General features: G+C 43.8%; 1 protein-coding gene across 2 annotated transcripts in view; it reads right to left on the bottom strand.

Annotated features, from left to right (window-relative positions):
- The window catches only part of LOC110531889 (stromal interaction molecule 2b), a 96638-nt gene that overhangs the window by 49404 nt on the left and 20085 nt on the right, over positions 1-27149 (bottom strand). For both annotated transcript variants that reach the window (XM_021615368.3, XM_021615370.3), the window contains exon 2: positions 1459-1589. In XM_021615368.3, coding sequence (XP_021471043.3) covers positions 1459-1589 — 131 coding nt within the window. The remainder of the gene's footprint in view (positions 1-1458; positions 1590-27149) is intronic.

The raw sequence follows: 27149 nt of genomic DNA, 5'->3' as shown, positions 1-27149 counted from the left end.
TCACGTGGGCCAGAGCATGTAAATCCAATATGCATGCAACAATGTCCCAGGGAATAGTCACATACTCCAGGGTCCAGTTTCTCCTAGGTTCCGATCTAGGATCAGCTACAACAGTCCTCTTACGGGCTTCAAATCTGATCTAAGGACAGCTCAAGGCTTGGAAAAATGACCAACGCTTTGCCTTCTTGCACTCCAGAAGAGAAGAGCTCCTAAATCATTCTGGTGACCCCCGCCGCCAAAAACAAGGGGGGCTCCTCTTTGCCCTTATAAAGTCGAAGGTCAAAACGTTGCTCCGTCATCCCCCATCACACACATGCATGGACACACAAACACAAATGTGTACACACACACACACAATAAATATATGTGTACATATACACGCAAGCACACACAAATGTACACGCATACTCTGATTCGCTCTCACTCACTCACACACACACACACACCTCCTCGGACGGGGGCCAGCTCCAACATCTCTGCTCTTAGGGGCCTTAAAAGGTTCCATAAATGGCCGCCCCCCTGCTCTTCTGAGGTGCCCCCCGGGCCGAGGGCGACGGTATAACAGTTTCTCACACCACTGCGAGTTCAAAATTACTCCTGACACACACACACAAGCATTTCGCTACACTTGCATTAACATCTGCTAACCATGTGTATGTGACAAATAAATTTGATTTGGCACACACACACACACACACACACACCCACACACGCATAGAATCTGACCAAAGCCCTTAGTGTTTTTTATTAAAGGCCCATCTGATGAAACTAACACCATAAAAGTCGGAATATTCACATGACAATCTGTCGCCAATTAGATGGAAACCTAGCTAGTGAGGTACTTAATTGTAATCAATACATTATTTTTACTGATTTAAAATGGTTACATTGGGCGTTTAAACTAAATTGATTATGAGAGGGCACAGGTCAGAGCAGGTCAGGTATTACTGTCAAACACACTGAGAAAGGCCTACCATATTCTCATTCTCTCTCTCTTTTTAAAATTCTCTTTCCCTCCCTTCTCTCCACTATCTCCCCACTAGCTTCCTAAGCTGATTATTGGCTTGCAAACATTTTACCATGAATTGATGGGGTTGTTTATGAGGCTAAGGCCCAGTGCAATTCAACCCAAAAGCCACAAAGCATTCCACCTTAAGAATGCCCACTCGAAAGAAAACTATCAGAAACAGAAATAACTTTGTAACGGAAATGACCAGGTAACAGAAATGAACAGCTAACAGTGATGACCAGCTAACAGCGATGACCAGCTAACAGTGATGACCAGCTAACAGTGATGACCAGCTAACAGTGATGACCAGCTAACAGTGATGACTTGAAAAATGACCAAGTAACACACGATTTGGTGACACAAACAACTTAGTGACAGAAATGACCAGGTAACAGACATGACCAGATCATTACACATACATAGACTAATGCTGTATTAGTATCACGCACCTCTACACTCTCGTTGACCTCAATCCCCCCGTCATTGTCGTCGTCCAGCTGTTTGTGGATGACCCGGAGGGCCTCCAGGCTGAAACGGTCTGCGTCGCCCATGCATGGCGGCATCACCGTCAGACAGGGGTCTGAAGGAAGAGAGAGAGTTCAAAGGTCAAATATTAAAAAGGTCAAACTCAAGTTAAAAGGTCGCTGGCGTGGAGCCGTGTGTATTAATCACATTTATGAACATCCATTTGGCAAGACATTGACAGGTGTACACTGTGAATGATGTGAACAAAACATGACATGCTCTTTCCATGACAGACTGATCAGGTGAATCCAGGTGAAATCTATAATCCCTTAATGGTGTCACCATTTTACTGTCTGGTATGCCATTGCTATTCCACTCACGTGCCAAGATGCCACACTGTTTTCATTTCTGCGCCAGAGAATCCCCCAGCAAATGAGTCTATCAGAATCGTGTTTCCCTTTCAAAAGGACAGTGTGAGGCTAGGTCCGTGCCAATCTGTCTGTGCGAGCGACACACTCTGCATACACTCTAATGGAACACACATACTCAAGAAAGCATGCCTACGCATAGGCTATAAACACACAAAAACGTGCACACACACACACTATGCAAGACTGTGAGTACAGTCGTGGCCAAAAGTTTTGAGAATGACAAATATTAATTTCCACAAAGTTTGCTGCTTTAGTGTCTTTAGATATTTTTGTTGGATGTTACTATGGAATACTGACGTATAATTACAAGCATTTCATGAGTGTCAAAGGCTTTTATTGACAATTACATGAAGTTGATGCAAAGACTCAATATTTGCAGAGTTGACACTTTTTTTTCAAGACCTCTGCAATCCACCCTGGCATGCTGTCAATTAATTTCTGCCACACACTGATGGCAGCCCATTCTTGCATAGAATGCTTGGAGTTTGTCAGAATTTGTGGGTTTTTGTTTGTCTACCCGCCTCTTGAGGATTGACCACAAGTTCTCAATGGGATTAAGGTCTGGGGAGTTTCCTGGCCATGGACCCAAAATATCGATGCTTTGTTCCCCGAGCCACTTCGCTATCACTTTTGCCTTATGGCAAGGTGCTCCATCATGCTGGAGAAGGCATTGTTCGTCACCAAACTGTTCCTGGATGGTTGGGAGAAGTTGCTCTCGGAGGATGTGTTGGTACCATTCTTTATTCATGGCTGTGTTCTTAGGTAAAATTGTGAGTGAGGCCACTCCTTTGGCTGAGAAGCAACCCCACACATGAATGGTCTCAGGATGCTTTACTGTTGGCATGACACAGGACTGATGGTAGTGATCACCTTGTCTTCTCCGGACAAGCTTTTTTCCGGATGCCCCAAACAATCGGAAAGGGGATTCATCAGAGAAAATGACTTTACCCTTGTCCTCAGCAGTCCAATCCCTGTACCTTTTGCAGAATATCAGTCTGTCCCTGATGTTTTTCCTGGAGAGAAGTGGCTTCTTTGCTGCCCTTCATGACACCAGGCCATCCTACAAAAGTCTTTGCCTCACTGTGCGTGCAGATGCACTCACACCTACCTGCTGACATTCCTGAGCAAGCTCTGTACTGGTGGTAGCCCGATCCCGCAGCTGAATCAACTTTAGGAGACGGCCCTGGCGCTTGCTGGACTTTCTTGGGCGCCCTGAAGCCTTCTTCACAACAATTGAACTGCTCTCCTTGAAGTTCTTGATGATCCGATAAATGGTTGATTTAGGTGCAATCTTACTGGCAGCAATATCCTTGCCTGTGAAGCCCTCCTTGTGCAAAGCAATGATGACGGCACGTGTTTCCTTGCAGGTAGTGGAGACTAGACTTGCCACCTTAGTTAGCTATAGTGTTATTGCTTGGCAATGTGGCAGCTAATGGAGACTTTTAATTGGACCACAGCCCAGGCTGAGTCCACTGGGGACAAAGCCCACATTACTTGGCAAAACTATTATTGGCAAGTGTGTGTGATTGGACAGAAACTTTTTAACTGGAAAAGAGACTTGATTGGACAAAACTGAGACTTGATTGGACAAAACTAACCATGGTTGACAGAGGAAGAACAATGACTCCAAGCACCACCCTCCTTTTGAAGCTTCCAGTCTGTTATTCAAACTCCAACAGCATGACAGAGTGATCTCCAGCTTTGTCCTCGTCAACACTCACACCTGTGTTAAAGAGAGAATCACTGACATGATGTCAGCTGGTCCTTTTGTGGCAGGGCTGAAATACAGTGGAAATGTTTTTGGGGGATTCAGTTAATTTGCATGGCAAAGAGGGACTTTGCAATTAATTGCAATTCATCTGATCACTCTTCATAACATTCTGGAGTATGTGCAAATTGCCATCATACAAACTGAGGCAGCAGACTTTGTGAAAATATATTTATGTCATTCTCAAAACTTTTGGCCACGACTGTAGACATGCACGGCTGAAAACATACATACAGCTGACAATGTAGTGTACACATGGACTCGACTCTATGTTCACAGCCCCTACACTCAGGAGAGAGTGACAAACCAGCTGGGATGGAGAGAATAAGACAATCTTTCTTAGAACCGCATTCGACTCTATACTATGAGTAAGGCATAAGCTTTTGAACAAACAACACACACACACACACACACACACACACACACACACACACACACACACACACACACACACACACCAGGGTTTGAAACAGTGCCCAACTGACCAAACCACTATGGTAAGCATCAAACAATCCAGATGGATTATGTTAATAAAACACTGAATCAACAAAAGAAATAGGTTCATCCATCTATCCAGCCAAGACGTCAAACAATATCTACCAGTCACTCTCAGTCAAATCATTAGTAACATACTGGCTTGCGTAGGGAAAGGGGTTTTCTGTTTTTGATGTAGGATCTTGTTACTGAAACTAGACTTGCCACCTTAGTTAGCTATAGTGTTGCTGCTTGGCAATGTGGCAGCTAATGGAGACTTTTAATTGGACCACAGCCCAGGCTGAGTCCACTGGGGAGAAAGCCCACATTACTTGGCAAAACTATTATTGGCAAGTGTGTTTGATTGGACAGAAACTTCTTAACTGGAAAAGAGACTTGATTGGACAAAACTTCTGTTGAGTGTTCCATACCATATACACTGTACGTCATGAATACACCTAGGATATATAAGTAATAATTTCAGTAAATCATTGACATTATCATCAAAATAATGTATCCAAAATCACAGAATTAACCAAATGCAACTTTCCATGCAACTTGTCATGCAGACAAAAACATTTAAGGATAAGCCTAACTAAATTGTGTTTTTACAAAGGTTATACAATCTATTTGCTTAGCAGACATCCTCCCTCACAGCAATTTACATATTTCCACATTTACATACCATCTATGTGCTAGTGTGACAACAACCATTGCTCTGGTCTCAAATCCAACTCCCTCACCACTAGGTAAAAGTGTGAAAACCTTTGATCAGAGTTATTTCCTGATTGTTGCTGGTTGAAAATACAATTTACACAGGACTTTCTAATCAACAGGTTTGCATGGTTTCAGCTTGCCTGGTGACATCACCAGGCGGTAAATTGGTTAATAGACCAATAACATAGAGTTCCAAACCTCTCTGCCAAAAACCTCTAATTTTCAGTTTTCCCATCCCCAATCAGACCACTCCCAGATAGATAGTCCTAGCAAAATTATTGCTTGAGAAATATATTTTTTTGTTGCTAAAAAGCTATTTTTGCCCATTTTAATGGAAAACGATTACAGCAACTAAGTTTCCACCCACAGTTATGTGAGTAAAGTCATTCAATACAACAAAAGAATCACGACAGCGGTTCTGTACAATTTTATAAATGCCAACAGATTATTGTTTTTCGACATGTTGAGATCTTTTTGTGTCACAAAATGTATTATGCGAGAAATCCAGTGGAAACGCCTTATTAATGGTCAAATATTGATATAATAACCATCATATCGAAGTTAACATGGAGTCACGCAATGATATGATGTGTATTCCTCCCACTACGACGCGGGAAACCATTCAGTTTATTAGGCTACAGATGAAATAACTTACGATGAACTTCACAGGGTGGTGAAAGAGCACAGTGATCTTGATGCTCCTTTCCAATAATATATCGAGGGTCATATTCTGGTGACATGATGATTGATGCTTGACTGCCGTTTGACAAATACAATTATTCTCACTCTTAATAATCTCATTATGTAGAGTAGCCTACCAACACAGCCTAGCCGCACTCTATCAACAAACTGTTGGCTAGAGCCCGTGCCAAAACCAGATTAGGCACATTTGCTATTTAACGCAACATTTTTAGTGACAAAACTATCTGAACAGTTGAAAATGCGATGGAAACGCATTGAAATGTATATTATCATTGAACTTTTGATTTTTAATTCTGTACGTGACAACATACGCGAAAAAGTACATTTTGTGTGCTCTACGTCATCACGCACTGGTGGATATATTCGCATGAAAATCTGTCGCCAATTGGATGGAAACCAAACTAGTAAGGTACTTAACCGTAACAAAAAAAATGGGTGCATCAGACCATTAAACTATTGATTACGAGAGAGCAATACAACAAAAAAATCACACACACACACACACTCACAGGGCAGAGCAGGTCTTACTGTCAAACACTGAGAAAGGCCTACCATATTCTCATTCTCTCACTCTTTTTTTTCTCCCCACTAGCTTCCTTAAATGATTAATGGCTTGCAAACATTTTACCATGAGTTTATGGGGTTGTTTATGAGGTTAAGGACCAGTTCAACTCAACCTAAAAGCCACAAAGCATTCCCACCTTAAGAATGCCTACGCGAAGGAATACTATCAGAAACAGAAATAACTTGATAACGGAAATGACCAGGTAACAGACTTTATGTAGTGTTCTGTTGTCTCTCTTGTCGTGATGTGTGTTTTGTCCTATATTTTTATTTTATTTTTCTATTTTTAATCCCAGCCCCGGTCCCCGCAGGAGGCCTTTTGCCTTTTGGTAGGCCGTCATTGTAAATAAGAATTTGTTCTTCTTTACAACAGGTTTTAAGAAATGTTGACAAATTTATTACAAATGAAAAACATAAATACCTTATTTACTTGCCTAGTCAAATAACGGTTAAATAAAAATGTAATAAAAAACAGAAATGACTTGTGATGACTTGAAAAATGACCAAGTAACACACATGACTTGGCGACACAAACAACTTGGTAATGACTGGAAGTCTATGGGTATTTGCTAGCATAGCATTTGCTAGCATAGCATTGGCTCGTGAAATTATGTATAACTTCCTCCCTACTGAACACAGAGACATATAAATGGTATCTATGAGTTCATCTGACTCTGGGGAAGTAGATAAAAGGGCCTCATTGTAAAGATCCCGAAGTATCCCATTAAATCCACTTTGTGTTTTCTTTACTTGCCATGATACTGTTGAATATCGCAATACTGGTATCGTCCCACCCCTACCAAACATATTGCTCACTATATGCCTACTGTAAAGAGACGAGAGAGAGCATGACAAAACAAGTTTTGATCATTCAGGGAAATGAAAGTGCTGAAAAAATGTTGGGTCACGACATCTGACTAGCGCTAGCTAATGCTACCAACAGTAGCAAAGCAAATTGTGCGATATGTAACTGTATTGATTTCTTTCCCCCCCATCACTACTTCTCCTCACAGCACTTCCATTTCCACAAAGACATGCCATGTTGTCAACCAGAGGGAAGTTATCACTGTGGAAAGTATTACAAAGCCCGCCGTATAATTTGTTTTACACTACTATTTTGTTTTAGTTGAGCAACATTTTTGAAAAGTGTTCTGAATAGAACAATGGAACTTTCAGACTCTGACATCTCTCTGGGTTGGCCACCTGCTGTGATTTCAGAAAAACAAAAACACAAAATCCCATTCCCTTCCTCTCAGTTGTCATATTCTCAGTTTGTGTGTCTTGCATCATTCTCAATGTGTGTGTGTGTGTGTGTGTGTGTGACTGTTTTAATGCTACAATGGGGACATGTGACAGGAAATGAAGTGACCCATGGTGACACTGCGTTCCGGGGAACACACACTAAATAAGAACACCCGTCAGAATACGACCCAAAAGGGGGTAAAATTAGAGCACTGTGAGCTAAAAATAGACCCTGGAAACCAGTTGTCAGGATGTGGCTTACATTGTAAAACCTCAACAATGGCAGAGGTCTCCCGCTCACTCTCTCTCACACACACACACACACACACACACACACACACTCACATATGCATGCATGCACGCACACACGCACAACCATGAAGGCACCAGCTTGTTTCAAAGTCAACCATCAACAAAACGTGTCATTTCTATTCCCCTGAAGTCCTGTCACTTTGTTAATACAAAAGCAGATTTGCTGAGAATATGAAACTATGCAAAACACCTGCACTTCTGAAAAGAATCTTCTGCATATGAAAACATCTGAATGTATTAAGTCCTTCAGACAAAGCAGACAAAAACCGGATAAGTCCCGTTCTGGGGTGCTGGTTGGGAAAGGTGTTAAACGCGGAGTAAAATAAGATGGTCTGTTAGTGGGTTTATGAGGACATGTTGTTTACGAGGAAAACTTCCTGTGTGTAGAGGTCGCCTGTTGGCACGCAGTCTCTGACTTCACAGGAAAATCAATACGTTCTCACAGACACCCAAATCATTCTGGGCGATGGGGCGACAGGGTGAATGGAAGGAAAGAGGTCTATTTAGAGAGTGAATGGAAACTCTCGTTGATGTGTGTGTTGGTTGCTTGCAAATTGAAGTGTCTTGAGTGTTGTTTGCATGTTCTACGATCTTGTAAAGATAAGGGGGTTGACTGGGACAGACTATGTAACATCCATAACGTTTTTGAGGAAACGTTTCTGTAAAACATTAACCTTACATCGGATCATTTTGAAACATTCTCCGTAAAGCCAACTTTCAACAAGATGGTAGATGGTCCATAACTGGTTTCTCTATTTCCATAATCAGTACCCTTTTTCGGCATTGTAATAATGTATTCAATTTCAAAAGCGGTTTTCATAACAATCTCCAAGTGCTCAAAAGCAACAATAAAACAAAACAAATAAGCAATCCATTATCATGAGTAGCCTAGCTAGGTCAACCAGTACAGGCTAAGTCTGAGTGCATGCATCCTCCAAATATGGAGAAGGACAGTTAACCGTGGCTTGATCAGAGGAAGCTGGTCAGGGAGATTGATTGATGAAGAGTCCGGTGACAATCTTGTAGAGGGCTACTCTGTTTTCCAGCCTGAGTCATGTAGCTACTGGACTTCTCCTCCTTTACCATGTACGGCACCCTGCTCTGGGTGCCAGAAAGCTCACCGCACACAGTTCAGAATAGTAGCCAGTCGTCCTCACTACGAGCTCTCTGCCTAACCACTGCATTCCTCTCCTGCATCTCCCATTCCTCTCAAGCTTCAGGTGACTCTTCAATTTGTGTTTTCAAAAGATCAGGGACCAGCAGTCAGGTGAAACAAAAACAATCTGGTACAGTGTCCAGTAGCATCATTCGAACAGCTAGCCAAGCCAAGATACAGTAGCTAGCCATGCCAAAAAGAGTTCACCTGTCAACAAAAAATCAAAAACAAAAACCACCTGATAACACAATTAAAAACACTTAAAAATAACAAAACATTTACATGTTTAAAGGAGCACTTTGCTTAGACCGCTACTGGAGCGCCGTGACAACTACATCGATATCTGTAACATCCATAACGGTTGAGGATGTCTCGGATATTGATTGATCATATCTTAGCATCAAAATCTTGCGCATCAGGGCGCTGTACTGCAGCGCCAGCTGTGCCATCAGAGTCCTGGGTTCGCGCCCAGGCTCTGTCGTAACCGGCCGCGACCGGGAGGTCCGTGGGGCGACGCACAATTGGCCTAGCGTCGCCCGTGTTAGGGAGGGCTTGGTCGGTAGGGGTGTCCTTGTCTCATCGCGCACCAGCGACTCCTGTGGCGGGCTGGGCGCAGTGTACGCTAGCCAAGGTGGCCAGGTGCACGGTGTTTCCTCCGGCGCATTGGTGCGGTTGGCTTCCGGGTTGGATGTGCGCTGTGTTAAAGAAGCAGCGGCTTGGTTGGTTGTGTATCGGAGGACGCATGACTTTCAACCTTCGTCTCTCCCGAGCCCGTACGGGAGTTGTAGCGATGAGACAAGATAGTAGCTACTACACAATTGGATACTACGAAATTGGGGAGAAAAAGGGGTAAAAATTCAAAAAAATAAAAAAAATAAAATAAAAAAAAATACAAAAATCTTGCGCATCCACCATTTGTTTGTGAGCTTGTTCTGAGAAGTATTCATCAGAATTTTCTGAAGCAATTGTCAATATCTTGAAAATGATGTGTTTCTAAGAGTCTCTTAGAAGATATATGCTGAAATGCATCTCTCATACACGGCAGTACAGATGTTTAGATATAAAGATGAGGAGGGTGTTTATCAACTATCTGTGAATAGTCTTGGGTTTTTTTTTCTCCAAATGAAAGCCCCCCCCAAAATATCCCAACTTCATTCAGTCTCTAGAAAAGTGGATTGGCAGTATTTGCACATGTATACTGTCTCGTTTGCATATTTTGTTACAATATTTCAGAAATATTGTCATACAAAAACATCTTATACTCATATCTACATTCAACTGGTAAAGGTTCATTTGTTTATACACCACATGGCCAAAAGTATTTTTGTGGATTAGGCTATTTCAGCCATACCCGTTGCTGACAGGTTTATAAAATCGAGCACACAAGCACGCAATCTCCATAGACAAACATTGGCAGTAGAATTGCCTTTATGTGGCCACCCCTTCAAATTTGTGGATTAGGCTATTTCAGCCATACCCGTTGCTGACAGGTTTATAAAATAAAGCACACACGCACGCAATCTCCATAGACAAACATTGGCAGTAGAACGGCCTTTACTGGAGAGCTCAGTGACTTTCAACGTGGCACTGTCATAGTATGCCACCTTTCCAACAAGTTAGTTCATCAAATTTGTGCCCTGCTAGTGCTGCCCCAGTCAACCGTAAGTGCCTGACGGGCTGCCTCCAGGTGGTGAGGATAGGCTACAACACATCCACCACGCTGACCATCAACACGAGGCCCCATAGGTGTGTATGCTTAGTCCTCTGCTGTACTCCCTGTTAACCCACGACTGCATGGCCCCGCACGACTCCAACCCCATCATCAAGTTTGCTGACAACACAACATTGTAGGACTGATCACCGATGATGATGAAGCAATCTATAGGGAGGAGGTCAGAGACCTGGCAGTGTGGTGCCAAGACAACAACCTCTCCCTCAATGTCAGCAAGACAAAGGAGCTGATTGTGGACTAAATGAAAAGCACGCCCCCATCCTCAACGTTGGGGCTGGAGTGGAACGGGTCGAGAGCTTCAAGGTCCTCTGTGTCCACATCACTAACGAATTAACATGGTCCACACACACCCACACAATTGTGAAGAGGGCACGACAGCACCTCCTCCCCTTCAGGAGACTTGAAAAGATTTGGCATGGGCCCTCAGATCCGCAAATATTTCTACCGCTGCCCCATTGAGAGCATCTTGACTGGCTGCATCACCGCCTGGTATGGCAACTGCAAGGCACCCGACGACAAGACGCTACAGAGGGTGTTGAGTACGGCCCAGTACATCACTGGCCATGTACTGGGCCAAGCCACAGACTGTTCACTCTACTACCATACAGCAAGTCTGGAACCAACAGGACCCTGAACAGCTTTACCCCAAGCCATGAGACTGCTAAACAAGGCTGCTAAATACCTAATCAAATGGCTACCCGGCATACCTGCATTGAAAATTGTTTTAACTAATTCTCTTGCGCTGACTCTACCCACACACTCACATATACAGTACTTACACTGACACCCCAACACACACATACTCACACTAGACGCCCACACACATACCATGCGCACACATGCATACTGACGCCACACACACTTTCACACTAACCACATACACTGCTGCTACTGCTCCACATGCACCGCTGCTACTGCTCAGTCTATTATCTGTCCTGTTGCCGAGTCACTTTACCCTTACCTATACGTCCATAGCTACCTCAATTACCTCATAGCCCTGCACATAAACTCAGTACTGGTACTCCCTGTATATAGCCATGTTATTTGTACTCGTTATTCACTGTGTATTTATTCCTCATGTCACCATTTCTATTTATCTTTAACTTTGTATTGTTAGAAAAGGACAAGTAAATAAGCATTCACTTTTAGTCATGTTTACAAAGCATGTGACAAATAACGTTTTATTTTATTTTGTAATTGACTGGCGAGCTAATAGAGAAGACCCTGTAATTATGTCTCAGTGTAGAAGTTGCCCTTAGGAAAAGATCTTGGATCAGCTTCCACTCCTCCAGTCCTCATTTAACCATTGTTGGATAAAATGTAAAACTGTAGAACAGTGGCTAGAGGGCATATGACTATAGAACAGTGGCTAGAGGGCATATGACTATAGAACAGTGGCTAGAGGGCATATTGATCCTACTGTAATTATCAGCTGTACAGATGGAGCCTATAGCCTAGTGGGAGAGAAAGTGACCGGTCAGAGAATCTTGTGAGTGATGAGCTGTTTTCCCATGGGTCCCCACTGACCGCCCAGTCAGCTCCAGAGAGAAGCCAAGTGGCAGCACAACAAAGCCCAGGGAGAGAGCTCCCCTGCGAAACCTCCGGAGTTGTCTCAGAATACATGAGCAGACCCAGTGTAAGGCTATACTATCTGGTCAGACTAAGAGAGACGGGGGGGAAGAAGAAAGACAACACAGAGTAAAGATGGTATGATATAAAGACTTTTGCATGAGACTGACGGGAGCTAGCCTCTGATGATTTGAAACTGTGGTGAGAGTGTGGTGATACCCACGCACGCACACACACACGCACACGCGCACACACACACGTGATCTCACACATGCACTCACTTATTAACACAGGCATGCATGCACACACAGACACCGGAGGGACTGCATTGGGTGCCTATGAGCAGGGTAACTGGATCTGCGTGTGGTTATGGGTTTCGGTGGCTGGTGTGGATTAAGTGGTGGGGAGATGCGGGGGGCGAGAGGGGATAAGAGAGAAACGCTGTTAAACAACATATGGTTGAAACAGACGAATATTACCTCCCATTCAATAGAAGACAGACCTTCTACTCTCCAGGAGAGAGACACACACACACACACGCATCTCATTTACCGTCTAGAAAACAAATGCCACGCTGTTCTAAAATGACACGAGTCATTGCTCCAATACAACAGACACATAGGCCGACTGTAATTGATACCAAAAGAAAGTTAACCTTTCACACCAAATCTTCCCCCAATGTACCATGACCAGACATTTCACTATTCCCCAAAGAAACTCCATTAGCTTACTTTATTGGGTAAACACATTCGTATACATGCCTGCCTTATGTTATCATATCCTAATCCCTTAACTCAACCCCTGGATCATCTGTTAGCAATCCCTGGAGAGTTGGAGCCCTGGGTCTAAATCAAATAGATGATCAGGTTAACAACAGATGTCAAGGCAACGATAGCATGTGTGCGTATGGATACAAGGGGCGTGACGTCAACGTGCGACACACTAGTTCCCTGTCAACCGTAACCATATGGCGGTGTCATAACTCAACTGAACAGGACAGCCACTCTTAAAGACGAGTAAATAAAGATTACTACTACTATTTCAGTTCATCAGCACAGCTATTGAGATTCAAATATCATTAGCCAGCTAGTCGCTTGCCACCGGCTAGCTGGGACCCGAGAGGTGAGGGAGAGAGCGAGAGGAAGAGAGAGAAATAATGAGAGTGAGGGGGAGAGAAAATAAAATTACACAAACGTATGCCAGTCACTCTGAACTTGCACAAGCTCTTAAAATCCTGAGGTGCATGTGTCAAATTGACCCTCGTCTTCCTCTCAACACTTCTGAGGTACAGTTTCAATGTTTCATATTAGAAGGAACTGAAATATTTTCCAAAGAAATTCAGACACATCCAGAGACTATAAAACTGAAGTTGGACTTCTCGATATTTGAGAAGTTGAAAGATAAAACAAAAAACACATTGTTGAATATCCTATTGAGAAAAACACATGTTCAAGATGTCAATGTTCCTTTGTGTTAACAAATCAAATGACAGTGAAGAAAATCTATCTTGATGCCCTGCCTAAATAGAGCTGCAGTTTATTCGCCTGGCTTACAGTTTCTGTTATGATTGAACTGCCGTCAACATTTATTTTCCTGTTTGACGGGAGCCTAAATTTGAGTTAGTGAGCCGGCGTGGCTACGGCGACAACTGGACACTCTACTACACACGGTGCCATGGGGCAAGGCGAAAGCATGTGTCAGACTTGGTGTTACAGCAGAATCAACAATGAGCTGATACAAAAGCAGCTGGAGTTGTGGTGACACAGCACACACACACACAGAGAGAGAGATCTGTTTCCCCTGTCTTGGGATTGTCTCCAACCCCCACCAGGTGTCCCCCATTACCTCAAGTGTATTTATACCTGCATTTTCTGTTTGTCTGTTCGTCTCGTCCCATTAAGTACTTCATACCCTGGCCATGACCATGCGTTCAATACATTACTGGAGCCATTTCACAGATTCCCAACTACGCAACAAGTCACAATAGTAATCCCCCAGACTCTTAGCAACCGGCCACCAGCGGTGCTTCTTCCCAGCATACACCGGTGTCCTGAAAACCTTGCTCATCTCCTCCGGAGCGCCACGCTGGAGATTATGGAACCTGCCAGCCGTTTCTCTCCCAGTGCTCCCTCATCTTCGAGCTGCAGCCTTCTTCATTCCCCTTGGACTGCTCAAAGATAGCGTACCTGATAACGCTGATGTCCGGGAGGGCACTCGCCTGGGCTACGGCGTTGTGGGAACAACAGGCCACCATTTGCCTCAGTCTAGAGGAGTTTGTGGCGGAGGTACGAAAAGTGTTTGATTCTTCATTGTCCTGGAGAGAGGCTGCTCGTAAGCTGCTCCAGCAACGTCAAGACTCCGGTAGTGTGGCAGACGACGCAGTAGATTTTTGCACATTGGCGGCTGAGAGTGCCTGGAACCCGGATTATCGGAGGTGATTAAATACGCGCTCACAGTTCAGGACCTGCCCATTGACCTCGACTCCCTCGCCTCCGAGGAATCCGGAAAATCCCCAAAGTCTACATTTCCGAGAGAATCCGGTGTCACCCGATTTCCCTCAGAAATCACAGAGGGCTGTCTACTCTTCTCCTCCGGAGCCCATGCAACTGGGCAGGGATAGATTGTCTCCTGCTGAGTGTTTATGCAGACTGAACACCAAGAGCTGTCTGTATTGTGGAGCTAAGGGACATTTCTTATCTACCTGCCCATTAAAATACCAGGCTCATCAGTAGGTGCGAGTCCACTGGTGAGCCGAACGGGGAGTTTACCAATCTCTCAATTCTCGTAACCCACTCTATGCTACCCTGTTGTGGGGATACCAGTCCAAATCCATCCGGGTGCTCTTTGACTGGGGCTGACGAAAGCTTTATGGACACTACCATGGTGTCAAAGCTGGGTATCTCCACTCAACCCCTTTCCATCCCAATGGATGTCAGAGCCCTGGATGGGCGTTCTATTGGCAGAGTCACCCACAATACGGTTCCTATCAACCGAGTGTCAGGCAACCACAGTGAGTCGATGCAGTTTCTGCTCCTGGAGTTTCCTCATGTACCCATGGTTTTGGGGTTTTAATGGCTCCAGAGGCACAACCCCCTAATTGACTGGGAGTCTGTTTTGCCATGCACATTGTCTGAAGTCAGCCCAGCCTGCCCCGGGACGTCTCCTTGTGGGCTTGTGTAAAGCCTAAGATCTCTCTGCCGTTCCCGCGGAGTACCAGGACTTACGGGAGGTTTTCAACTCTGCCTCTTCCTCTGCATCGGTCCTACGACTGTGCTATCGACCTTCTCCCGGGCACTGCACCGCCTCGGGTTGATTTTATTCCTTGTCCGGTCACCAAAGCGATGGAAGGGTACATTGAGGACTCTCTTGCTGCAGGTATTACGCGTCCATCTGATTCCCGCACTGGCGCAGGGTTCTTCTTTGTGGAGAAGAAGGCAAGACTCTGCGTCCGTGTAATGACTACCAGGGTCTTAATGACATTACGGTTAAAAACCATTACCCGCAACCACTCATCTCCTCGGCTTTCGAGCCTCTCCGGGGGAGGTCGTCTCATCCAAGTTGGACCTTCGGAATGCCCACCATCTGGTTCGGGTACGGGAAGGAGATGAGTGGAAGACAGACTTTAACACGGCTAGCGGGCACTACGAGTCCCTGGTGATGCCGACGCTCCTGCAGTGTTCCAGGCCCTGGTCAATGATGTGCTTTGTGACATGTTGAACCGATTTGTGTTTGTCTACTTCGAAGACATCCTCATTTATTCCCGGTCAGCTCAAGAGCATGTCCTCCATGTCCGACAGCGTCTCCTGTAGAACCAGCTTTTCGTGAAGGTGGAGAAATGAGAATTCCATCGCTCCACCATCTCCTTCCTAGGATACATCATCCCTGCAGGAAATATTCAGATGGACCCTGACAAGGTGACAGCAGTGGTGGATTGGCCTCAACCCACATCCAGAGTGCAGCTGCAATGTTTCCTGGGGTTTGCTAATTTCTACTGTCATTTTGTCCAGGGTTACAGCACCCTTGCTTCCCCCCTCTCTGCATTCACCTCGCCCAAGGTTTCGTTCATACAGTCTCCGGCAGCTGACCGGGCGTTCAGACCTCAAGCAGCGATTCAATACAGCTCCCATCTTAATCCATCTGAATCCATCAACACCTTGGATGTCAGAGTGGGGGCTTTCCTTTCCCAATGTTCTGCCCAGGACCAGAAGCTACATCCCTGTGCCTTCCTTTCCCATCGTATTAACCCCATTGAGAGGCACTATGATGTGGAAAACCGAGAATTACTCACAGTTAAGATGGTGTTGGAGGTGTGCAGGCACTGGTTAGAAGGGGCAGAACATCCATTATTGGTGTGTGGCTGGACCATAATGGGCCCTGTTATTTACTCATTTCCTATCTCCTGCCGCCCAGGGTCCAAGAATGTGAAGCCTGGTGCACTCTCACATCTGTACAGCCCCGTTACTAAACCATCGGACCTTGACATCATCCTCCCTACTTCCTGTCTAGTGGCTGCTATCATCTGGGTAATAGAGAGTCTGGTCCGCAAGGCACAGTGTTCCCAGCCGGACCCTGGGGAGGGGGCCCAGCTAACCGGATGTTACTCCTGGACTCTGCCCGTGGTCTGGTATGGGCACATTCCCCGAGACTCACCTGTCATCCTGGCTCCTGTCGGACCTTGGCTTTCGTCTTACACCCAATGGTTCCTGACATCTCTGCATTTGTTGCAGCCTGCACTGTGTGTGCGCGGAACAAGACTCCGCGGCAAGCTCCAGCTGGCCTCCAACCACTCCCTGTTCCTCATCACCCCTGGTCCAATATACTGGACTTTGTCACGGACCTCCTTCCGTCAGATGGCAACACCACCATCCTTACGGTGGTGGATAGGTTTTCCAAAACCGCCCATTATATCCCCCTTCCTCAGAGAAGGAGACGTCTTCTGGATCCATGGCCTTCCAGTCAACATGGTCTCCGATCGCGGTCCTCAGTTCTCATCCCGGTTCTGGAAGGCGTTCTGCACCCTCATTGGGTCATCGGCTAGCCTGTCCTTTGGTTTTCATCCCCAGTCTAATGGCTGGTTGGAGCGAGCCAATCACGACTTGGAGACAACTCTTGCCTTATCTCCACCAATCCCACAACCTGGAGCCAGCAACTAGTGTGGGTGGAATATGCCAGCAACACCCTTCCCTTTTCTGCTACTGGTCTCTCGCCTTTTGAGTGTTCCCTGGGATATCAGCCCCCACTCTTCCCAGAGCAAGAGGTCAGCATACCTTCTGCCCAGATGTTAGTACGTCGCTGTCCCGCAACCTGGAAGAGAGCCTGGGCCACTCTTCTCAAGACCACCTCCAGGTATCGACGACAGGCGGACCGCCACCGAACCCCTGCTCCCCGCTACAGTCTTGGGCAGAGGGTATGGCTTTCCACTCGGGAGTCCCGCAAACTTTCCCTCTGTTTTATCAGCCTTCTGTTGCCCCGCACCCTCCGCCTACATCCCACTTTCCATGTATCTAGAATTAAACCCCTGTCTTACAGCTCTTTGTATCCTGTTTCCAGCCTGTCCTGACCCTGCCTGCCGTCCTGTACCTGCCTGACTCTGATTTGGATTACGACTCTTTGCCTGCCTTAACCTACCAATTGCCTGCCCCTACTTTAATCAACTCTGATACTCGTACTATCAGCCTCCTGTGTCTGCATCTGGGTCTTAGCCTGAGCCATGATACACAACCCCCATTGCTTTCCCAAACAGGGTTCAACACTTCTTCGAAATACACGCGTTTGTCCTGTAAAACACAAGACCTGCCTGGCTCACGCACACACGCTCTGTTGACTTCGGCATTTAAATAACTTTTAGGTGACCTCAGGCCTCAGAAATAAACTTGGATATCCTGTCCTGAGGTTAACCTACAAGTTTACTAGACTGCGAGTGAGTCTTCAAGTTTAGGTACAAGAGCGGGAGCTGGGGTAATCCCTCTTATTTGGATTCCAGTGCGTTACTTATGTAATACAGAACACAATGTAATATAGTAGTCTATTTACCCCAATCCCACCCAGACCGCCTATCAACCGCCCACCACCAAACACAACCCCAGTCCATCACAGAACCATCATAAAGGGCGCCCCTAATCCTCTGCTTAGATGGGCAAAAACAAAGAAGAGAGAGAGGGGGAATTAAGCAAATCGCAACGAGGCAGCACACAAAGCCTACTGATGCAAAAACTTCCAGAAAAGGAGACTCATCATGGCCTGAAGTCCCAGGAATGCTTAGATCAATGCCGGAACAGGAGATGTGATGTGTGCAGCCAGTCGGTCAGAAGGCAGAAAGAACGAGAGAAAGAGGGGGGAAAGAGGAAAAGAGAAGAGGGACTCTTCTAATTAGCAACACCTAATTAGAGGTCATCTCTATGACTGGAGTTACAGGTGAACCTGTGACCCTAGAGATTAGTAAGGAAGAAAGAGAGAGAGAGAGAGGGCGGGTGAAGAGAGGATTAGAAGATGTACAAAAGTGAGTGCCTTTCCCTTCAAAGGAAATGAAACACTGGAAAAATGACCAAAAATGACCGTGAGTACATAATAATGTACTAGCATATATGTAGTCGAAAAACCCAAACATAAGTACAAACACCACAATCACATTGAAATAGTTTCTAGTGGTGCCTCAAATTATGTTACATTGAACAGGTACGCAGAGAGACAAACAGGGTCTCTTGTCTCGCATGTCCAATTATGGTACACAGAGTACACACAGAGAGAGTACTCTAAGCACTGGGCTTAACAATTTCCTCATGCGTGTCATGGCCTGAGGGAGTAGGAGCTTTGTGAAGCAGCATAGGGGTCATGATATCCGTTTGCGTTGCTTTGCTAACTTCTATGATCACTGTCAAGTCATATAGGCATTAGCAAGACAGCACATCAGATATGGAACCAGGCCACTGTAATGCTCCTCTTCTGTAGCCCCTCACACAATGGTACCCATGAGCCCACAGCAATGGCATCCCAGCTACTACATTTGGTTCCTTGGAAGTTGTGGGAACGTTAGTTTTTGGTTTCCCATTGATTCTCGGAATGACGTCATACGTTTCTGGTCCATTAAAACAGTTTTCAATGAAGTGAACATTTTGCCTGTTCTGGGAACATACATTTTTTAGGTTGCAGGGAGGTTCTGGGAATGTTTTAATATGGTTCCCTGACATTTCTTCTGGGAGGTTTAATTAATGTTATGAGAATGAAAATTAGATTATTTAAAAAGGTAATTAAATGTTCTGAGAACATGTTTAAGACTTTTAATAACACTGCTAGATTAGTTTGGGTTAACTGTTTTGAACTCCAAGCACAAATAGGACACATGGAAATTGATTTGCTTAAACATGGCATTAATCATGCAAACATTTTTTTATTTTTTATTGTGGCACAGCGTCAGTGAGATTAAAACCTACGCTCTTCTGTTCTCTATCCATGGAATTAGTCCACAAGGAGCATGTATGTCATGCTTGTTTTACTCATTAAGCAGTTCATTTTAGTCTATTCAAACAGATCCCATTTCAAAGGAAACAAGCAATGAACACACCTGAACACACTTAACAAAAGATAGAGGATAGAGAAAGTTTTGTTGATGCTGAGAATGTTATGTATATGTTTTTAAATAGCATTCTTAGAAAGTTCTCTGACTGTTACTCAAGTTTTCTTGTGGTTTACATGGAACGTTTTCGGAACAATTTGAGAACATGACTAAATAGAACCACGGGGAAACATTATGCTGAAGTACGGAAATTCCCACAGAAGAATATTGTTCAGTGAACATTAAGAAACAATTGTGAGAACATGACTTTAAATAGAACCACGAGGAAACCTGTAGGAAAAGTTATGCTGAAGTACTGAAATTCTCACAGAAGAATGTTGTTTCTTAACGTTCTCTGAACTCTACTGAACAAAAATATAAACGCAACATGTAAAGGGTTGGTTCCATGTTTCATGAGCTGAAATAAAAGATCCCAGAAATGTTGAATATGCACAAAAAGCTTGTTTCTCTCAAATGTTGTGCTCAATTTGGTTTACATCCCTGTTATTAATCCATCCCCCTGACAGGTGTGGCATATCAAGAAACAGATTAAACCAGATGATCATTACACAGGTGCACCTTGTGCTGGGGACAATAAAAGTGTGCCATTTTGTCACAGAACACAATGCCAAAGATGTCTCAAGTTGAGGGAGAGTGCAATTGGCATGCTGACTGCAGGAATGTCCACCATAACTGTTGCCAGAAAATGTCATGTTCATTTCTCTACCATAAGCCACCTCCAATGTCTTTTTAGAGAATTTGGCAGTACATCCAACCGGACTCACAACCTCAGACCATGCATAACCACACCAGCTCAGGACCCCCACATCCGGCTTCTTTACCTGTGGGATCATTTGAGACAAGCCACCCGGACAGCTGATGAAACTGAGGAGTATTTCTGTCTGTAATAAAGCCCTTTTGTGGGGAAAAACTCATTCCGATTGGCTGGGCCTGGCTCCCCAAGTGGGTGCGCCCCTGCCCAGTCATGTGAAATCCATTGATTAGGGCCTAATTTATTTATTTCAATTTACTGATTTCTTTATATGAACTGTAACTCTGTAAAATCTTTGAAATTGTTGCATGTTGCTTTTATATTTTTGTTTAGTATATTTTACAACATTGATGTCAAACCAGTTGGAGAATGTTCCTAGAACATTATCAACATTTAAATGAAATGTAACCATGTTTGAATTTTTAGGAAACATTCTGTTAAAGTAATGATATAGCAAGAAATTGTATTTTTCTGTCAAGTTCCTTAAATGTGCTGAGAATGTTCCAAAGCCAAGTAACTATCCTGCACCTAGCTCTAAGAAACATATAGTTCTCAGAACATTATGTGCTAGCTGGGACGTGTTCCCCACCAATGGTCCATATGATATCCTCATTGCTCTGTTAGTGACGTTTTATCAAGACAACCACACCAAAGTGAAAAATCTGATGTACAGTACCTACCCAGACAGCACATAACATTCTGAGAACCATATGTTTCTTAGAGCCTGCTGAGAGCGTGGTTGTCTTATGCTTATTTTGCATCCAGCCTTCCCACAAATTTCTGGGATTGGTGCAGGATAGTTTCTTGTCTTTGGAACATTCTCAGCACTTTTAATGAACTTTAATGGAAATTCTCTCTATTTCATTGCTTTAACAGAATGCTTCCTAAAAGTTTAAACATGGTTACATTTAATTTCAATTTTGGTAACGTTCTATGAACATTCTCCAACTGGTTTGATATTAGGAATGCTGTCAAATAGTTCAAAGAACATTATGAAACAACATTCTTCTGCCGAAATTTCAGTACTTCAGCATAACGTTTCCTACAGGTTTCCTCATGGTTCTATTTAAAGTAATGTTCTCAAATTGTTCAGAGAATGTTAAGGAACAACTGTCTTCTGTGGGAATTTCAATGCTTCAGCATAATGTTCCCTACAGGTTTCCTCATGGTGCTATTTAAAGACATGATCTCAAATTGTTCCAAGAACATTAAGAAACAATGTTCTTCTGTGGGAATTTCATTACTTCAGCATAATGTCTCCTACGGGTTTCTTCATGGTTCTATTTAAAGTCTTGTTCTCAAATTGTTCTAAGAACTTTATGAACACTTTCTATAAAAACCACAAGAAAACTTTAGTCAAGTTCAGAGAATGTTCTAAGAATGCTATTTAAAAACATATACATTTTGTTCTCAGCATCAACAAAACTCAAACTTCTATCTGTTTAAGTGTGTTCAGGTGTGTTGGCCACGTCCACTAACTGGCCACACCTGATCTAAATTAGTGCTTATTTCCTTTGAAATGGGTTTTGTTTAAATAGACAAAAATGAACAGCTTTGTATGCATAAAAAATAAATGCTTAATTAGTGCCTAAGGAAATGAATTTCCATGTGTCCCATCTGTGCGTGGAGTTCCAAAACGTTAACCCAAAATAAGCTAGCAGTGTTATTAAAAAGTCTTATTGAAACATTCAATGGCAATTTTAAGGACTTTTTTTTTATACATCAAAATAATCTATAATTTCCTTTCTCACAGCGTTAACAAAAACTTAAATGAACCAGAGTAAAACCTTCTCAGAACCTCCCCTGCAACCTAAAAAATAAACATTCCCAGAACAGGCAAAAATGTTTACTTCTGTTCACAGAACTTTAAAAAAATGTTACGTTTTACCAGTCAGGAAACATATGGCTTTGTTCTCACAACCAATGTGAAACCAACACCATACGTTGCCACAACTTCCAAGGAACCAAATGTGATAGCTTGGTATTGTATATCATGGTGATGTGACAGATCGAAACAGATATCACCATACCCAAAGCCAAGATCTTTCTGGAAATGAATTCAGAGGGTTGCAAACTCCCAAGAGTGTCAAAGAATGTCCATTTACGACTAAAAACTAAACCACTACAACTAGCACATGGTTTTGGTACAAGTACTGTCGGCTTTTTCTACTGTACACCATTCTATAATTGCTCCTGTATCATTTGAAAAGCTTCACAGACAAAATTTGAGGACTCGTCTTTAAGCATGTGATGTATGAAGACCTACATCTCGCTCATCCATTCGATACCCAGGCCAAGGACAAACATGAAAGAGACGCCTCCATCGCCACAGACGAAATCTGAGAGACACGAAACACTGGTTATTAGCGTCCCCACACTTCTGAAGGTTACCAGGCCTATCTCTAAATAACTGGAACAGACAGTGGTGAGGGCGCCGAGTGAAGGGTAGCAGCTACTACAAGTCAAAACGTAGACCTCACAAATGAGGCACCGGCGGGAAACACTAAAGCTGTAACGTACATAGGCCTGCGCGACCCCATTGCCTTTTGAACGAGTCGAGAGAGGAAGAGAAAGCAAAAGAAAGGTCATCATTTTTGGGGGTGGTACAGGTTCGCCTTCGCTGTGTAATACAAGCCATGGTCCGTTGTGTACCGTGATCAAGGGGATGGCTAAGTAGCTCTTGAGAACACCTGTTTGCCCCGGACACACACCACTGTTAGCAGTGCTGAAATGGATTACCACTCTCGGCCCCACAGCCGCCCCTTTCATCCACAATGCTCAGTTCTGAAACGGGATTGAGTGACCTTTCAATTGCCTTGAAACTGGTCACTCTGCTCCTCCCGCTTCCTAGGTGACAATACAACTGCAGCTAAGAAGAAGTTGTCAAAAAGACAAGTAGCATCTACAGTAAGTAGCCAGTACAACCAGGCAATTAGCAAGACACCCCCTTTCCTCTGTGGAAAGGGTTCTACCTGGTACCCAAAAGGGTTCTTCAAATGGTTCTCCTATGGGGACAGCCAAAGAATCCGTTTAGGTTCTAGATATAACTTTTTTCCCCCTAAGAGTATATGACTAGGGCTGTGGCGGTCATGACATTTTGTCAGCCGGTAACTGTTATTACCATAAACACGTTTAGCATATCTGTGCTTCCACGCATACAAGCCGCCTTTGGAACATCTATATTTGAAAAAGTAATACGTCTATTTAATCTACACCATCACCATTAATATATTATGAAGAAAATGTATTTCAGAAGAACTGAATGGCATATTCCAATGGCCTTATGTTACTGATCTGGCTATGCCATGCCCATAGCCTAGGCTGTGATTTGCTTATAATTCCGTGGCATTATTTTATATTATATTATGTGATAGTAAGACGAATACAATTGAGCATAGCTAAATAAAATAGAAAGAATATTTCTCCAAAACGATTACCGAGCGAGGGTGCATGTGTTGTGCGGTAAAAAAAAAAAAGTGCGAATTTGAAACAGGTTCTATAGCCTACGCTTTATATAAAGTTAGAGAGATACAAACCTTAAGAATGTCTTAAACCATACAGCCTATGGCTGTATGATGCGACTAATTATAATTTGATAGTTGCAAAAAGGCACACGCTCTGTTTCTTGTGCAGGCTGCACACACTTCATCAGTCTCTTTCACAATTTGAAAAGCAATTGATAATATTTTCACTCATCAGACTATTCTCAATTTAATCTGGTCTTTACATATTGCGTACTAATACGTGTGAAATGACATTTGATTTAGAATGGGACACAAAAAAATACATCAGTTGTCATATATATATATATACAACTGATGTATTTTTTTGTGGCCAATTCTAAATCAACCTTCCGGTTACTAGTCCAACGCTCTAACCACTAGGCTACCCTGCCCCTCCTATATTAAATAAAAAATTAAATCAAACACTTAATGATTTGTATTTGAATAATCTGAATGATGAGGATAAATGATGATGGGAGTTAAAGGTCCCGTTCTGAAATGGATCCAGTGCTTTCCCAGCCGCACCTGATATGCATAATATATATTTTGTAACATTCCATGATTATTGTGGATCTTGTTTCAAACTCAAACCTAAAAACAGCGGCAGCCATTTGGATGCATTTTGGATATGAAGCTGGTTGATAAACTGAATCAGGTTAGTAATATCTGAGGTTGCAGCGATATATATACACTGCTCAAAAAAACACTAAAATAACACATCCTAGATCTGAATGAATGAAATATTCTTATGAAATACTTTTTTCTTTACATACAGTGCCTTGCGAAAGTATTCGGCCCCCTTGAACTGTGCGACCCTTTGCCACATTTCAGGCTTCAAACATAAAGATATAAAACTGTATTTTTTTGTGAAGAATCAACAACAAGTGGGACACAATCATGAAGTGGAACGACATTTATTGGATATTTCAAACTTTTTTAACAAATCAAGAACTGAAAAATTGGGCGTGCAAAATTATTCAGCCCCTTTACATACAGTGCAGCAAACTCTCTCCAGAAGTTCAGTGAGGATCTCTGAATGATCCAATGTTGACCTAAATGACTAATGAGGATAAATGCAATCCACCTGTGTGTAATCAAGTCTCCGTATAAATGCACCTGCACTGTGATAGTCTCAGAGGTCCGTCAAAAGCGCAGAGAGCATCATGAAGAACAAGGAACACACCAGGCAGGTCCGAGATACTGTTGTGAAGAAGTTTAAAGCCGGATTTGGATACAAAAAGATTTCCCAAGCTTTAAACATCCCAAGGAGCACTGTGCAAGCGATAATATTGAAATGGAAGGAGTATCAGACCACTGCAAATCTACCAAGATCTGGCCGTCCCTCTAAACTTTCAGCTCATACAAGGAGAAGACTGCTCAGAGATGCAGCCAAGAGGCCCATGATCACTCTGGATGAACTGCAGAGATCTACAGCTGAGGTGGGAGACTCTGTCCATAGGACAACAATCAGTCGTATATTGCACAAATCTGGCCTTTATGGAAGAGTGGCAAGAAGAAAGCCATTTCTTAAAGATATCCATAAAAAGTGTATTTTAAAGTTTGCCACAAGCCACCTGGGAGACACACCAAACATGTGGAAGAAGGTGCTCTGGTCAGATGAAACCAAAATTGAACTTTTTGGCAACAATGCAAAACGTTATGTTTGGCGTAAAAGCAACACAGCTGAACACACCATCCCCACTGTCAAACATGGTGGTGGCAGCATCATGGTTTGGGCCTGCTTTTCTTCAGCAGGGACAGGGAAGATGGTTAAAATTGATGGGAAGATGGATGGAGCCAAATATAGGACCATTCTGGAAGAAAACCTGATGGAGTCTGCAAAAGACCTGAGACTGGGACGGAGATTTGTCTTCCAACAAGACAATGATCCAAAACATAAAGCAAAATCAACAATGGAACGGTTCAAAAATAAACATATCCAGGTGTTAGAATGGCCAAGTCAAAGTCCAGACCTGAATCCAATCGAGAATCTGTGGAAAGAACTGAAAACTGCTGTTCACAAATGCTCTCCATCCAACCTCACTGAGCTCGAGCTGTTTTGCAAGGAGGAATGGGAAAAAATGTCAGTCTCTCGATGTGCAAAACTGATAGAGACATACCCCAAGCGACTTACAGCTGTAATCGCAGCAAAAGGTGGCGCTACAAAGTATTAACTTAAGGGGGCTGAATCATTTTGCACGCCCAATTTTTCAGTTTTTGATTTGTTAAAAAAGTTTGAAATATCCAATAAATGTCGTTCCACTTCATGATTGTGTCCCACTTGTTGTTGATTCTTCACAAAAAAGTACAGTTTTATATCTTTATGTTTGAAGCCTGAAATGTGGCAAAAGGTCGCAAAGTTCAAGGGGGCCGAATACTTTCGCAAGGCACTGTAGTTGAATGTGCTGACAACAAAATCACACAAAAAATATCAATGGAAATCAAATTTATCAACCCATGGAGGTCTGGATTTGGAGTCACACTCAAAATTAAAGTGGAAAACCACACTACAGGCTGATCCAACTTTGATGTAATGTCCTTAAAACAAGTCAAAATGAGGCTCAGTAGTGTGTGTGGCCTCCACGTGCCTGTATGACCTCCCTACAACGCCTGGGCATGCTCCTGATGAGGTGTCGGATGGTCTCCTGAGGGATCTCCTCCCAGACCTGGACTAAAGCATCCACCAACTCCTGGACAGTCTGTGGTGCAACGTGGCGTTGGTGGAGGGAGGGAGACATGATGTCCCAGATGTGCTCAATTGGATTCAGGTCTGGGGAACGGGCGGGCCAGTCCATAGCATCAATGCCTTCCTCTTGCAGGAACTGCTGACACACTCCAGTCACATGAGGTCTAGCATTGTCTTGCATTAGGAGGAACCCAGGGCCAACCGCACCAGCATATGGTCTCACAAGGGGTCTGAGGATCTCATCTCGGTACCTAATGGCAGTCAGGCTACCTCTGGCGAGCACATGAAGGGCTGTGCGGCACCCCAAAGAAATGCCACCCCACAACATGACTGACCCACCGCCAAACCGGTCATGCTGGAGGATGCTGCAGGCAGCAGAACGTTCTCCACGGCATCTCCAGACTCTGTCACGTGCTCAGTGTGAACCTGCTTTCATCTGTGAAGAGCACAGGGCGCCAGTGGCGAATTTGCCAATCTTGGTGTTCTCTGACAAAT

The sequence above is a fragment of the Oncorhynchus mykiss genome, chromosome 9 (genome assembly GCF_057628025.1).
Source record: "Oncorhynchus mykiss isolate SJ-2025 chromosome 9, ASM5762802v1, whole genome shotgun sequence".
NCBI classification, from domain to species: Eukaryota; Metazoa; Chordata; class Actinopteri; order Salmoniformes; family Salmonidae; genus Oncorhynchus; species Oncorhynchus mykiss.
The sequence above is the reverse complement of the archived record's forward strand: the minus strand, read 5'-3'. Positions and strand labels throughout refer to the sequence as shown.